Source organism: Hemitrygon akajei, chromosome 4 (genome assembly GCF_048418815.1).
Source record: "Hemitrygon akajei chromosome 4, sHemAka1.3, whole genome shotgun sequence".
Taxonomy (NCBI): Eukaryota; Metazoa; Chordata; class Chondrichthyes; order Myliobatiformes; family Dasyatidae; genus Hemitrygon; species Hemitrygon akajei.
The window spans coordinates 102,917,962-102,933,027 of NC_133127.1; the positions used below are offsets into that span (position 1 = coordinate 102,917,962).

Sequence of the window (15,066 nt, forward strand, 5' to 3'; positions counted from 1 at the left end):
ATTATTTTAAAAAAGCAATAATATCCTTTGAAGTGTAGAGGTGGGTGGTAAATGCATGTTCACAAGAAAAGGGAACAAAAGCACAAAACCTGAGACAAAACACAAAGAAAAGTTTTACCTTCCAGCAGCCAACAGGTCAAATTCATTTTTTTCCCAGCCAAACTGCAATAAAAAGTGAAATTAGGATGTCAACAAAGCTAAATAAACCAAAACAAAATGAAGAGCAAAAACTGAGCAAGAATGGAGGAAAATTTATTTGAGTGATGTAACTTTTTAAAACAAGCAAGATCCAGACATAACCTAATGATGATTGGTTACATGAAGCTTGACATAATATCAAACTTTTTCAGAGGAGCAAAACACAAAAATGTGCTTTTGAAACCAAGCACAAACTAGTTAGCAATTTGTTGCAACTCTGTAACAAAACCTTTCAATTTTTATTATGCATTGAGGAGCCAACCAGGATATTCTGGTATACACAATAGCTACGGAGGAATTATATAGAATGCTTTCTAACTAACAGATCTAAACCAAGTTGTGAAAAATTAAAATAGAAATTGTAAATGCTGGAGAATTAATTACTTGGTTCAATTTGAATTGGTTTGTGACTCCTCAATAAAGTTCCTAAAGCAATGATTACATAACACAGATTTTTCAGTGCTATTTGATTAAAAATTGGTTTTATTGTAGTTACCATCATTTCAGGATTGTGATGCATCAATTGCAAAATCAACAAGGCATTTCCAGTCTTTCCTATCCACTGAAATACTTCTTAAATATAGTTAATATACACCTCAACCACTTCCTCTGTTAGGACTGTAGTAATGGGAGAGATTGGATAGGCGGGGCTTGTTTTCTCTGGAGTGATGGAGACCAAGGGGTGACCCCACAGATGTTTACAAAATTATGAGAAACACAGATAGAACACCTATCAGCTTCTAGTGCGTCCTCTTTCCCTCCCCTGACTTTCTTATTCCAGCATCTTCCCCCTTCCTTTCCAGTACTGATGAAGGGTCTTGGCCTGAAATGTTGACTGTTTATTCATTTCCATAGATGCTGCCTGACCTGCTGTGTTCCTCAATTATTTTGTGTGCGTCAGTGTAAACAATGTTTTGTACAGCTGAAACATGACATCCCAGCTCTTATACTCAATATATTGGCCTATGAAGCACTCATACCAAATGCTGTTTTAACCACCCTAACAGGGAGCTAAGAACTTGCACAGCAAGGTCTTTCTATATATGAACACTACTAAGATCCCTGCCATTTACTCTGCATGTCACACCAGAATTTTGACTTCCCAAAATGTACTACCTTGTACATTGTCTGGATTGCATTCCTTCTGTCATTTTTCCATTTTTTCTATGTATTGCTGTGTCTTTAAACAGCTTTAATTGTTATGTATGACTGGAGCAGCTTTTGTGCCACCTGCAAACTTATTAAATAATACCCAATAGGCAGGGAAAAATCTGAGTTTTTTTAAAAAACATAAGCAGAGATGGAAAAATATTGGTGATGACCTTGTACATAAGAAAGTTATAATACAATTCCACAAGATATTAGGAGGGCAAATAACATGTTCATATTTTTTCACCAAAGATGCCCTGGTTCAATCCTGATCCTTGGGTGCTGTCTTTGTGAATCTTGTACTGTACATTCCTCTGTGGCCACATAAGACCGTAAGACATAGGTGCAGTATTAGGCCATTTGGCACATTGAATCTGCTCTGCCTTTTGATCATAACTGATCCATTTCCCTCTCAACCCCATTCTCCTGCCTCCTTCCTGTAACCTTTCATAGCATGTATTATCAAGAATCTATCTATCTCTGCCTTAAATACACCCAATGACCTGGCTTCCACAGCTGCTCGTGGCAACAATTTCCACAGATTTACCACCCTCTGACTAAAGAAATTTCTCCGTATCTCAGTTCTAAATGGATGTCCTTCAATCCTGAAGTTGTGCCCTCTTGTCCTAGAATCCCCCACTATGGGAAATAACTTAGCCATATATAATCTGTTCAGGCCTTTTACCATTCAGAATGTTTCTATGAGATCCCCCCTCATTCTCCTGAACTCCAGGGAATACAACCCAAGAGCTGCCAGACATTCCTCATACAGTAACCCTTTCATTCCTGGAATCATTCGTGTGAATCTTCTCTGAACCCTCTCCTGCTCATCTCCATTCTAAATGGATGTCCTTATATTCTGAGGTTGTGCCCTCTGGTCCTAGGAACATCCTCTCCACATCCACTACATTCTAGCCCTTTCAACATTCGATAGGTTTTGATGAGATTACCCTCCATTTTTCTAAATTCCAGTCAGTCAGTATAGGCTCAGAGCCATTGAGTGCTCCTCATAAGCCTTTTATTTCTGGAATCATTTCCATGAACCCCCATTTGAACACTCTCAACACATCCTTTCTCGGATAAGGGACCCAAACCTGCTCACAATATTCCAAGTGAGGCCTCATCAGCATTACATCCTTGCTTCTATATTCCAATCCTTTCGAAATGAATGTTAACATTACATTTGGCTTCCTCACCATTGACTCAACCTGCAAGTTAACATTTAGGGAATCCTCTATGAGGATTCCAAGTCCCTTTGTACTTCAGATTTTTGAATTTTCTCCCCATTTAGAAAAGAACCTACATTTTTATTCCTTCCACCAAAATGCATGACTGTACACTTTCTAACACTGTATTCCATCTGTCGCTTCTTTTCCCATTCTCCTAATCTGTCTGTCTTTTTGCCTCCCCGCTTCCTCAACACTATCTACTCCTCTACCTATCTTCGTATCATCCTTAAACTTAGCCACAAAACCATCAATTCCATCATCAAAATCATTGACGAACAATTTTATCTAAGGAGGTGTAAGGCACTCCTTCTCTCCACCAGCCTGCAGGTCACCCTTGGGCAAGGTGTAGTATCTGCTAAAAGCCATTCAAGCAAGTGGTGGGTGGTCATATGAGCAGCTGGTGCATATCGCAAGTCCTGTGTTATGCTACTACTAATTACAGACAGGTAACCTCTGAAGAGTATTGATACTGGATGGGGTCTTGCAAAGACAATAACAAGGCGGCGGCAATGCAAACTACTTCTGTACAAAAATTTGCCAAGAACAATCATGCTCTTAGACAGATGGAAGTCCATGATAACCCACATCATACACCACAGCACATAATAACAATGAGGATGATATTTCCTCTATGCCTTTTACTCTTTACACTAAATCTATGCTTTGTCTACTACTGTCTAACTTTGTCTAGACCAAATTGTTTCTATGTGGCTCAGATTTAAATGGCAATCCCACCACAATTTTGGAACAAAGTTTGTTCATTTGAGATTCCTTTAAATGTGGCTTGGCCCCAGGGATCCTTCCTGGTCATTGGTACATGTGATGATACAGTGAAAAGCTTTGTTTTCCATGCCAGTCATACAGATTATGCTGAAACAGTAAGTACATTGAGGTTTACAAAGGAAAAATGTAGAATATTGTAACACAGATATTGTTACAGAAAAGTGCAGTGTAGATACAAAAATTAGGTGGAAGGGACACAATGAGATATACCGAGAGATTAAGAGTTCATCTTTATCTGAGTCTTGAGTGGATCTTGTATGGTAACAGTGGGATAGAAGCTGTCCTTGAGCCTGATGGTGCATGTTTTCAAGTATTTCATTCTGATAGAAAGGGTGAGATGAGAGTGGAAGAGGTCTTTGATTATCTTGACTGGCTTCCTGAGGCAGCACAAAGTACATAGAGGTTGGTTTCCATACGACCATAACACATAGGAGCTTAATCAGGCCATTTTCTCCCTCGTGTCTGCTCCGCCAATTCATCACGTGATCCATTTCCCTCTCTACCCCATTCTCCAGCCTTCTCCCCATAACCTTTCACACACTGACAAATCAAGAACCTATTAACTCCCACCTTAAATACACCCAAAGACCTGGCCTCCACAGCCACCTGCGGCAACAAATTCCACAGATTCACCATCCTCTGGCCAAAAAAATTCTCATCTATAACATAAATGGACTTCCCTCTGTTCTTAGGCTGTGTCCTCTGGTCTTAGACTCACCAATCATAGGAAACATCCTCCACATCCACTCTGTCTAGGCCTTTCAACATTCCAGAGGTTCCAATGAACTCCCCCCTTCATTCTTCTAAACTCCAGTGAGTAGAGGCCCAGAGCCATTAATCACTTCTCATATGATAAACCTTTCATTCCTGGAATCATTCTCATAAACTTCCTCTGAACCCTCTCCAATGTTAGCACATCCTTTCCTACAGAAAGGGCTCACAGCTGCTCACAATACTCCAAGTGGGGCCTCACCAGTGCCTTATAAAGTCTCATCATTACATCCTTGCTTTTATTTTCTAGCCCTTTTGAAATGAATGGCAACATTACATTTGACTTTCTTACTACCAACTCAACCTGCACGTTAACCTTCAGGGAGTCCTGCATAATGACTCCTAAGTCCCTTTGCACCTCTGATTTTTGAATTTTCTCCCCATTTAGAAAATAGTCTAATCTTTTATTTCTTTTACCAAAGTGCAAGACCAAAACTTCCTAACACTTAATTCCATCTGCCACCTCTTTGCCCATTGTCCTTATCTGTCCAAGTCTCTCTACAGCCTCCCTGCTCCTCCACCCATCTTAATGTTATCCACAAAGTCATTAATTCCACCATCCAAATTATTTACATAAAAAGTAAAAAGTAGTAGTCCCAATACAGACTCCTGGAGAGCACCAACTAGTCACCAACAGGCAATCACTCTTTGCCTCCTGTCAATCAGACAATCTCTATCTTTGTAGTATCTTTCCTATAATACCATGGGCTTTATTATGTTATGCAGCCTCGTGTGCAGCACCTTGACATGAAAATTCATTCTTTGAAATTATTTTCTCCAGTGGCTGATAATTGGCCACCCCTTTCACCCCAGGAATTAGCTTAGTGAATTTATTATAAACTATCTCTAATACCAGTAAATACTTTCTTTAAGGACCTAATGGTAAAAAAGTCACCTGGACCAGATGAACTGCACCCTAGGGTTCTGAAAGAGGTAGTGGTAGAGATTGTGGAGGTATTAGTAATGATCTTTCAAAAATTATTGGACCCTGGCATGGTGCCAAAGGACTGGAAAATTGTAAATGTTACTCCACTCTTTAAGAAACGAGGAAGGCAGTAGAAAAGAAATTATAGACCAGTTCGTCTGACCTCATTGTTAAGGATGAGATTATGGAGTACTTGGTGACACAGGACAAGATAGGACAAAGTCAGCATGGTTTCCTTAAGTGAAAATCTTGCCTGATGAACCTGTTGGAATTCTTTGAGATTACAAATAGGATAGATAGAGGGGGTGCATTAGATGATATATATTTGGACTTTCAGAAAGCCTTTGACAAGGTGCCACACATGAGGCTGCTTAACAGGTTAAGAGCCCACGGTATTATAGGAAAGTTACTAACATGATTAGAACATTGGCTGATTGGTAGGAGACAGCGAGTGGGAAAAAAAAGATCCTTTTCTGGTTGGCTGCTAGTGACTAGTGGTGTTCTACAAGGGTCAGTGTTGCGATCGCTTCTTTTTATGCTTCATATCAATAATTTAGATGATGGAATAGATGGCTTTGTTGCCAAGATTGCAGTTGATACAAAGACTGGTGAAGAGGCATGTGGTGTTGAGGAAATAGGTTGGCTGCAGAAGAACATAAAACTAATTAGGAGAATATGAATTGAACTGACTTTATTCCTGACATCCTTCACAAACATGAGGAGTAAAATCTTTACATTACGTCTCTGCCTAGATGTGCAAACATAGTAATTTATAGTAAATAGAACAGTCAATGTAACATAGAAATATATTCAAATTAGCATGAGTTAATCAGTCTGATGGCCTGGAGGAAGAAGCTGTCCCAGAGCCTGTTGGTCCTGGCTTTTATGCTGTGGTACCGTTTTCCAAATGGTAGCAGCTGGAACAGATTGTGGTTGAGGTGACTCGGGTCCCCAATGATCCTTCAGGACCTTTTTTCACACCCATCATTGTATATGTCCTGAACCATGGGAGATTCACAACTACAGATGCGCCGGGCTGTCCGCACAACTCTCTGCAGAATCCTGCGATTAAGGGAGGTACAGTTCCCATACCAGGCAGTGGTACAGCCAGTCAAGATGCTCTCAATTGTGTCCCTGTAGAAAGTACCCATACCAAACTTCCTCAACCATCTGAGGTGCCTTTTCCACTACACAGCTGGTATATACTGACCATGTAAGGTCCTTGGTGTTGTGAGTGCCAAGGAACTTAAAGCTGTTTACCCTCTCAACCCCAGATCCATTGATGTCAATAGGGGTTAGCCCGTCTCCTTTCCTCCTGTAATTCACAACCAGCTCCTTTGTTTTTGTGACATTGAGGGAGAGGTTGTTTTCTTGACACAACTGTGTCAGAGAGATGATTTCTTCCCTGTAGGCCACCTCGTTATTGTTTGAGATTAGATAGATAGATAGATAGATAGATACTTTATTCATCCCCATGGGGAAATTCAACTTTTTTCCAATGTCCCATACACTTGTTGTAGCAAAACTAATTACATACAATACTTAACTCAGTAAAAAAAAAGACCAATCAATGTAGCGTTGTAGGCAAATTTAATTAGCAGATTACAGCTGTGAGTGGTGCCAGTCATGGGTATACAGGGTGTAAAGGAGGGGACATAGTATACAGCCCTGAGGGGCTCCTGTGTTGAGAGTCAGAGGGGTGGAGGTGAGGGAGCCCACTCTTACCACCTGCCGGTGATCTGACAGGAAGTCCAGGATCCAGCTGCACAAGGCAGGGTCAAGCCTGAGGTCTCTGAGCTTCTTGTCGAACCTGGATGGAACTATGGTGCAAATGAAATACAGTGTTGGAAAGTGCATAGTCATGCACTTTGGTAGAAGAAATAAATGTACAGACTATTTTCTGAATGGGGAGAGCAGAAAATCCAAAATTCTAAGATGCAAAGGGACTTGGGCGTCTTTGTGCAGGTTAATTTGCAGGTTGAGTCAGTGGTGAGGAAGGCAAATGCAATGTTAGCATTCATTTCAAGAGGTCTTGAATGCAAGAGCAGGGATGTGATGCTGAGGCTTTAAGGCACTGGTGAAACATCACTGAGTATTGTGAACAGTTTTGGGCTTCTCATCTAAGAAAAGATGTGTTGGCATTGGAGAGGGTTCAGAGGAGGCTCACAAGAATGATTCCAGGAATGAAAGGGTTATCATACGAGGAACGTTTGATAGCTTTGGGTCTGTACTTGCTGGAATTTAGAAGGATGAGAGGGGATTTCTTTGAAACATTTTGAATGTTGAAAAGCCTACATACAGTAGATGTGGAAAAAATGTTTCCCATGGGTGGGGAGTCTAGGACAAGAGGGGACAGCCTCTGGATAGAGGGACGTCCTTTTAAAACAGAGATACAGAGAAATTTTTGCAGCCAAAGGGTGGTTAATTTGTGGAATTTATTACCACAGGCAGCTGTGGAGGCCAGATCATTGGGTGTATTTAAGGCAAAGCTTGATAGGTTTTTGACTGGACACAGCCTCAAAGATTACAGGGAGAAGGCTGGGGAGTGGGGCCGGGGGGGGGGGGGGCGGTGGGTGGGGAAGGATCAGCCATGGTTGAATGGTGGAACAGACTCGATGGGCCAAATAGTCTGAAATTCACTGAAACTGGCTTTGCAAGTGGACAAGGTGGGAAGGAGGCCTATGGCATGCTTGCCTTCATTATTCAGTGTTGAGCAGAAAGGTTAAGGAAGACATGCTGCAGCTATATGAAACTTCAGTCAGACCACACTTGGAACACTGCATGCAGTTCTGATTATGGATACTGTCAAGAGTGCTCAGAGGAGGTTTGTAAAAATGTTGTCTGGATTAGAAGGTATGAGTTATAAGGAAAGGTTGAACAACTTAGTTGTTCTCTCCGAAGTGTCAGAGGCTGATGGGAGATTCTTAAAGTTACAAGAAGCATAAAATAGGGTAGATGGAATGAAACTTTTTGCCAAGGTAGAAGTGTGAAACACCAGAACAGCTATACATTTTCTGAACTATTTCCACCAGTAGACATGTTTTAAAGTTGGGGGGGGGGGGGGAGTTTAAAGACAGTGTAAGGGCCATATTTTTTTATTAATGCAGAGTGTAGTAGGTCCCTGAAATAGGTTACCAGGGGTAGTAGTGGAAACAGGCTACTGCTGAGTGGACTTTAAGAGCTTTTAGACAGTTCATGAATTTATAGACAGATGCATGAACATGAAGGAAATTTGGGATATGATTGATAAACATCAGGACATTTCAGCAAGAACTTGTCCTTCTAGCCTAAAAAAGACATTTCAATGTCTTCTGTGCAATAACTAACCTTCAGTCCAGGTTGACACACATGCCTAATGCTTGAGGTCCCATCTTGTGAACCAAGCTTATTATGTGGCACTTTACAAATGCCTTTTGAAAACCCAGACACACTATAGCTTCAGGTTCCTCCAATCAAATCTACTTGTTACATCACACAGAACTCCTGCAAATTTCTTGCATAAATTTACGTTGACATATTAAGCTTCTTTAAATGACTAGCTACTTCGTCCTTGACCTCCAACATCTTGTCAGTCGCAGATGTTAAAATGTTGCTTCAAGAGACTGCAAACGCTGGAACTGGGAACAAAAACCAAACAGCTCGAAGAACTCAGCAGGTTGAGCAGATTTGTTTCTATATTAATGCAGCATGCCTCTGACCTACCTCCACTTGCTTTCTTTTCCCAACTATCACCCATCTATGTCTACCTCCCGAATATAACCCTATCCCACTAGGTGTTTTCTGCCTATGATCCTTCACCCCTCCTCACTCCAATTATCACTGCAACCGCTGCCTTAACCCTCCCCCACTCCTCTTAGTACTGACCAACTTCCCTGTCCACTCTATCCCGATGCAGGGTCTTGAGCTGAAACATATACAATGCTTTTCCCTACAGAAGCTGTTTCACTTGCTGAATTTCTCCAACAATTATTTTTGCTGCAGATATAAAGCTAACAGGTTTACAGTTACCCACTTTTTGTCTTCCTCTCTTCTTGAGCAATTAAATCATATTTGGAGTTTTCAGATTACTGGTACCTTCCCAGAACTTGGTGAGGTTTGAAGAACTTCAACAAATGGTTCCACCATCTCTACAACTGCTTAATTTAAAACGCTTGGGTGCAAGCCTTTGGGACTCAGTGACTTTTCCGCTCTTACAACAATTCATTTTCTGTCTGCATAGCTGCCAACCTAATGGCATAACATCAATTTGTCTAGCTTTGGTAATTTCAGCACCTCCCAGCCTCTCTTTTTATATTCCTCTTTCTAGCTCCCTCCTTACCCCTTTCTCTTCTCTTCACCTTCCCATCGCCTCCCTCTAGAGTCCCTCCTCTTTCTCTTTCTCTGATGGTCCGTACTCCTCTCCAAAGAGGAATTGTTTCTTAGGGGTTTTCAGCCTTTTACTTTTCCACCTATCACCTCGCAGCATCCTCCCTTGATAAGGGCGGGAGTCATGAACATCATTGGGGTCAGAGGTCTGTGCAAGTCTGTAAGTCCAAAGGCCAAATAGTGATCGAAGAGCCCTGAGGTCAATACCCAGAGGTCAGCAAAGCCCAAAGGGCAAAGCCAGAGTCAAATTCCAGAACTTGGCGAGTTCAGAAGAAGTCTGCAGCTCAAAAAGTAAATTTGGCCAGTTTGGCAGTAGAGGCCCGAAGATCAAAGTCTCTAGGTCGATTGTCTGAAGGTCATTTGATGGCTGTGTGTACGGCCAAAGCAAGTCTTTAAATTCAGGCCAAGTACTGGAGGCCATCTGTCCATGTCTGAATTGGGTGGGAACCAGGCTTGTTTTAGTAATGACATTTTCATGTAATTAAACAATCTATCACTGCTTAAAACTAATGGAAATAGACTGGACTGTGGCCAGCACACTACCACTTTAAGACGTCAATGAAAGCGTGGTTGCTGTGCTAGGCTAATGGCACTGAACCAAAAAAGGTTTTCAACTCCCAATACAGACTATCTTGCTGGAAAACGTCACCTCCGGTAAATAAAATTGCAGATCTCAGAGCTAGGATGCTGTATCAGGGGGACACTAGGATTGCTTGTGTCCTTTGTTTCAAAGGATCTAGGTTAACTTCTTCCGTTCTGGATGCAGCGATTCGAATAAAGGGGTTCACTATACACCACCAAGATAGGTCTGTCAAGTCTCTCAAAAGCAGAGGTGGTGGCAAATGTTTCCATGATCAATTTCTTGAGGTGTACAAATGTGGCAGTGCTGTCCCACTCTTGTTCATCAGACGTGGAATACCTGGCGATCAAATGCCAGCCATTTTACCTGCAATAGGAGATTTCAGCCATCATCTTGGTAGTGGTGTACATTCCACCTCAGGCCAGTATAAAACAGGCTCTAGATGGTCTGAGCGATGTAATCAACAGGCATGTCTTCCCATCATTTTGGGTGATTTTAATCACGCCAGTTTGAAAAAGTCCTTAACTAATTATTATCAACAAATCACTTGTAATACCAAAGGAAACAGCACAATGGACCACTTTTACACTAACATCAAGAGTCCTCACTGTGCTATTCCACACCCCCCTAACTTTGGAAAGTCTGATCACCTGACTGTACTTCTACTCCCTGAGACTGAAGACTGCAGCACCAGTAGTGAGAACCAAGAAGGTATGGTCAAAGGAGGCACAGGAGAGTTTAAAGGACTGCTTTGAATCAGTGGACTGGACTGTATTCAGAGTCATCTTCGAGTCTGGATGAGTATGCCACAGTTGTCATTTTCTTCAATAAAACCTGTGTGGATGAGTGTGTGCCTACGGAAACTTACTGTACATTTCCAAACCAAAAGCTGTAAGTGAACCAGGAGGTTCATAGTCTGCTGGGGGCTAGATCTGTGGTATTTAAGTCTGGTGATCCAGGTCTGTACAAGAAAATAAGACTTGCGGAGGGCTATTTCAAGAGCTGAAAAATAATTCTGAGCAAGGTTGTAGGTGATGTTGCAGGCACGTCAACTCCGGCAGGGTTTGTAGGCCATTACTTTTTACAAAGTGAAACCCAACATCATGAATGGTAGTGATGCTTCACTACCTGACGACCTCAATTAATTTTATGCTCACTTTGAAAGGGAGAATTAACCAGCAGCTAGCATCAATGAAAGTACCTGGTAAGGCTCTGAAAACTTGTGCTACCCAACTAGTGGGGGTATTCAAAGACATTTTCAATCTCTCACTGCTACAGCTGGAAGTTCCCACCTGCTTCACAATGACAACAATTATATCAGTGCCTAAGGAGAGCAGTGAGAGCTGCCTTAATGACTATCGTACAGTGGCACTCACATCTATGGTGACGAAATGCTTTGAGAGACTGGTCATAGCTAGAATTAACTTCTGCCTCAATAAGGACCTGGACCCATTGCAATTTGTCTATTGCCACAATAGGTCTACAGCAGACACGATCTCAATAGATCTTCATGCAGCCTTGGATCACCTGGACAATACAAATACCCATGTCAGGACACCATTTCTTGACTATAGCTCAGTGTTTAACACCATTATTCCTACAGTCTTAATTGAAAAGCTACAGAACCTGGACCTCTGTACCTCCCTCTGCAACTGGATGCTCATCTTCCCAACCCGAAGACCACAATCTGTGCATATTGGTAATAACATCTCCACCTTGACTTCCAGTCAAGAGAACACCTGCCTACAACATTCCTTTAGTCAACATCTGGATAGATCATTAAAACATATATTTAACTTCTTTTATGTCCTTTACATTTGTTTTTCAACTCCAATGTGATCCTGGAACTGTTGGAGCCTGCGATTTGCTGCTTGGTGATCATTTAGGTGTTCCAGTGCTCTGCTGTCTCTGAGGGGATTCCAGGAGGCAGAGGCAGCGTGCAGGAACATCGTGGCTAGAAGGTTGCGAGCCAATGTTCAACTCCATTCTGCCAATTTAAGTTTTCATTGTTCACCCATTAAAGTGACAAGGGATACTGGAACTTGGAGGTGAATGCAGACATTTTGAGATCATTTGGGTGCTTCAGTGCTGTGCAGTCTCTGAGAGATTCTGGGAGACAGATGCAGCACATGCAAGCCTCATAACGAGCGGGCTGCGGGACGGCGCAAGCTGATGCTGGACTCCATTTCACCAATTAAAGCGACAGGGAGATTGAGACAACGAGGTGAATGCAGAAGGTAAGCACTGGCTGCCAGCCTTCTGAATGCTCTGCTGTGGAGAGGGGAGAGCCTGCCGCTGTCCCTGGAGAATGTTAGCCAGGTTTTCTGCATTTTGGATATGGACTTGAACTACAGACTTTTTTCCCCCAGCTTTATAGTTTTTATATATTTTATGTTTTTCACCCGATTTCTCTCGATTTTTTTGTGTGGGGGAAGGGTGGATGTGCCTGTTCCATTTTGTTTGTTTTTCTTGTGTGGGGAGGGGTGATTTGGGAGTTGATGATCATGCTGCCTTTTTTTCCTTTCTTGGCTTTATGGTTACCAGGGGAAGAAGAATTTCATAATTTTATACTTTTGTTTTATACTTTATTTTATCCTTTGTTTTATACGAGCCAGTGAGGGTAAGAATAGGATGCTCTGGATGATGAGCTCGTGGCTGAGGAACTGGTGTAGGGGGCAGGGTTTCAGATTTCAGGATCATTGGGACCTCTTCTGGGGCAGGTGGGACCTGTACAAGAGAGACAGGTTACACCAGAACTACAGGGGGACCAATATCCTTGCAGGGAGGTTTGTTAGTGCAATGGGGGGGGGGGGGTTTAAACTAGATTTGCAGGGGAATGGGAACCAGAGTGCTAGAGTAGATAGTGGAGCGGGGGTGAAAATAAATGTTAGAGTTTCATGCAAAGTCACAAATAGAAGTGTTGTGTGTGGTGGTAATAATCTTATGAGGTGTGCCTATTTCAATGCGAGGAGTATTGTGGGGAAGGCTGACGAGCTGAGGGCATGGATTGACACGTGGAATTATGACATTACAGCCATTAGTAAAACTTGAAGGACTGGCAGCTTAATCTTCCAGGGTTCCGATGTTTCAGACGTGATAGAGGCAGAGGGATGAAGTTTGGGCGATGGCATTGCTAGTCAGGGAAAATGTTACAGCAGTGCTCAGGCAGAACAGATTAAAGGGCTTGTCTATCAAGGGCATATGGGTGGAGCTGAGAAACAGGAAAGGTATTTGACAAGGCCTTTGACAAGGCTCCACATGGAAGGTTAGTTAGGAAGGTTCAATCGTTAGGTATTAATATTGAAGTAGTAAAATGGATTCAACAGTGGTTGGATGGGAGCTGCCAGAGAGTAGTGGAGGATAACTGTTTGTCAGGTTGGAGGATGGTGATTAGTGGTGTGCCTCAGAGATCTGTACTGGGTCCAATGTTGTAATAGACAATAGGTGCAGAAGTAAACCATTCGGCCCTTTGAGCCTGCACCGCCATTTTGAGATCATGGCTGATCATCTACTATCAATACCCGGTTCCTGCCTTGTCCCCATATCCCTTGATTCCCCTATCCATAAGATACCTATCTAGCTCCTTCTTGAAAGCATCCAGAGAATTGGCCTCCACTGCCTTCCGAGGCAGTGCATTCCAGACCCCCACAACTCTCTGGGAGAAGAAGTTTTTCCTTAACTCTGTCCTAAATGACCTACCCCTTATTCTTAAACCATGCCCTCTGGTACTGGACTCTCCCAGCATCTGGAACATATTTCCTGCCTCTACCTTGTCCAATCCCTTAATAATCTTATATGTTTCAATCAGATCCCCTCTCAATCTCCCTAATTCCAGCGTGTACAAGCCCAGTCTCTCTAACCTCTCTGCATAAGACAGTCCGGACATCCCAGGAATTAACCTTGTGAATCTACGCTGCACTTCCTCTACAGCCAGGATGTCCTTCCTTAACCCTGGAGACCAAAACTGTACACAATGCTCCAGGTGTGGTCTCACCAGGGCCCTGTACAAATGCAAAAGGATTTCCTTGCTCTTGTACTCAATTCCCTTTGTAATAAAGGCCAACATTCCATTAGCCTTCTTCACTGCCTGCTGCACTTGCTCATTCACCTTCAGTGACTGATGAACAAGGACTCCTAGATCTCTTTGTATTTCTCCCTTACCTAACTTTACACCGTTCAAATAATAATCTGCCTTCCTGTTCTTACTCCCAGAGTGGATAACCTCACACTTATTCACATTAAACTTCATCTGCCAAGTATCTGCCCACTCACCCAGCCTATCCAAGTCACCCTGAATTCTCCTAACATCCTCATCCAATGTCACACTGCCACCCAGCTTAGTATCATCAGCAAACTTGCTGATGTTATTCTCAATGCCTTCATCTAAATCGTTGATGTAAATCGTAAACAGCTGTGGTCCCAATGGGCACAAAGCCCCGTGGCACCCCACTAGTCACCACCTGCCATTCCGAGAAACACCCATTCACTGCTACCCTTTGCTTTCTATCCATGTCAATGTCTTCCCCCCAATGCCATGAGCCTTGATTTTACCCACCAATCTCCTTTGTGGGACCTTATCAAATGCCTTCTGAAAATCGAGGTACACTACATCCACTGGATCTCCCTTGTCTAAATTCCTGGTTACATCCCCGAAAAACTCCAATAGATTAGTCAAGCATGATTTACCCTTGGTAAATCCATGCTGGCTCGGCCCAATCCTATCACTGCTATCTAGATATGCCACTATTTCATCTTTAATAATGGATTCTAGCATCTTCCCCACTACTGATGTTAGGCTGGCAGGTCGATAGTTCTGTTTTCTCCCTCCTTCCTTTCTTAAAAAGTGGGATAACATTAGCCATTCTCCAATCCTTGTTTGTCATATACATTAATGATCTGGATGATGGGGTGGTAAATTGGATTAGTAAGTATGCAGATGATACTAAGATAGGTGGCATTGTGGATAATGAAGTAGTTTTTCAAAGCTTGCAGAGAGATTTAGGCCAGTTAGAAGAGTGGGCTGAAAGATGGCAGATGGAGTTTAATGCTGATAAGTGTGAGGTGCT

General features: G+C 42.4%; 1 protein-coding gene across 4 annotated transcripts in view; it reads right to left on the reverse strand.

Annotated features, from left to right (window-relative positions):
• lratb.1 (lecithin retinol acyltransferase b, tandem duplicate 1) overlaps positions 1-15,066 on the reverse strand; it is a 234,407-nt gene that overhangs the window by 137,550 nt on the left and 81,791 nt on the right. For all 4 annotated transcript variants that reach the window (XR_012098671.1, XM_073043138.1, XM_073043137.1 and 1 more), the window contains exon 7: positions 119-162. Coding sequence is in view for 3 of the 4 variants with exons in the window: in XM_073043138.1 (XP_072899239.1) it covers positions 119-162 (44 nt within the window). In the remaining variant the exon portion in view is untranslated. The remainder of the gene's footprint in view (positions 1-118; positions 163-15,066) is intronic.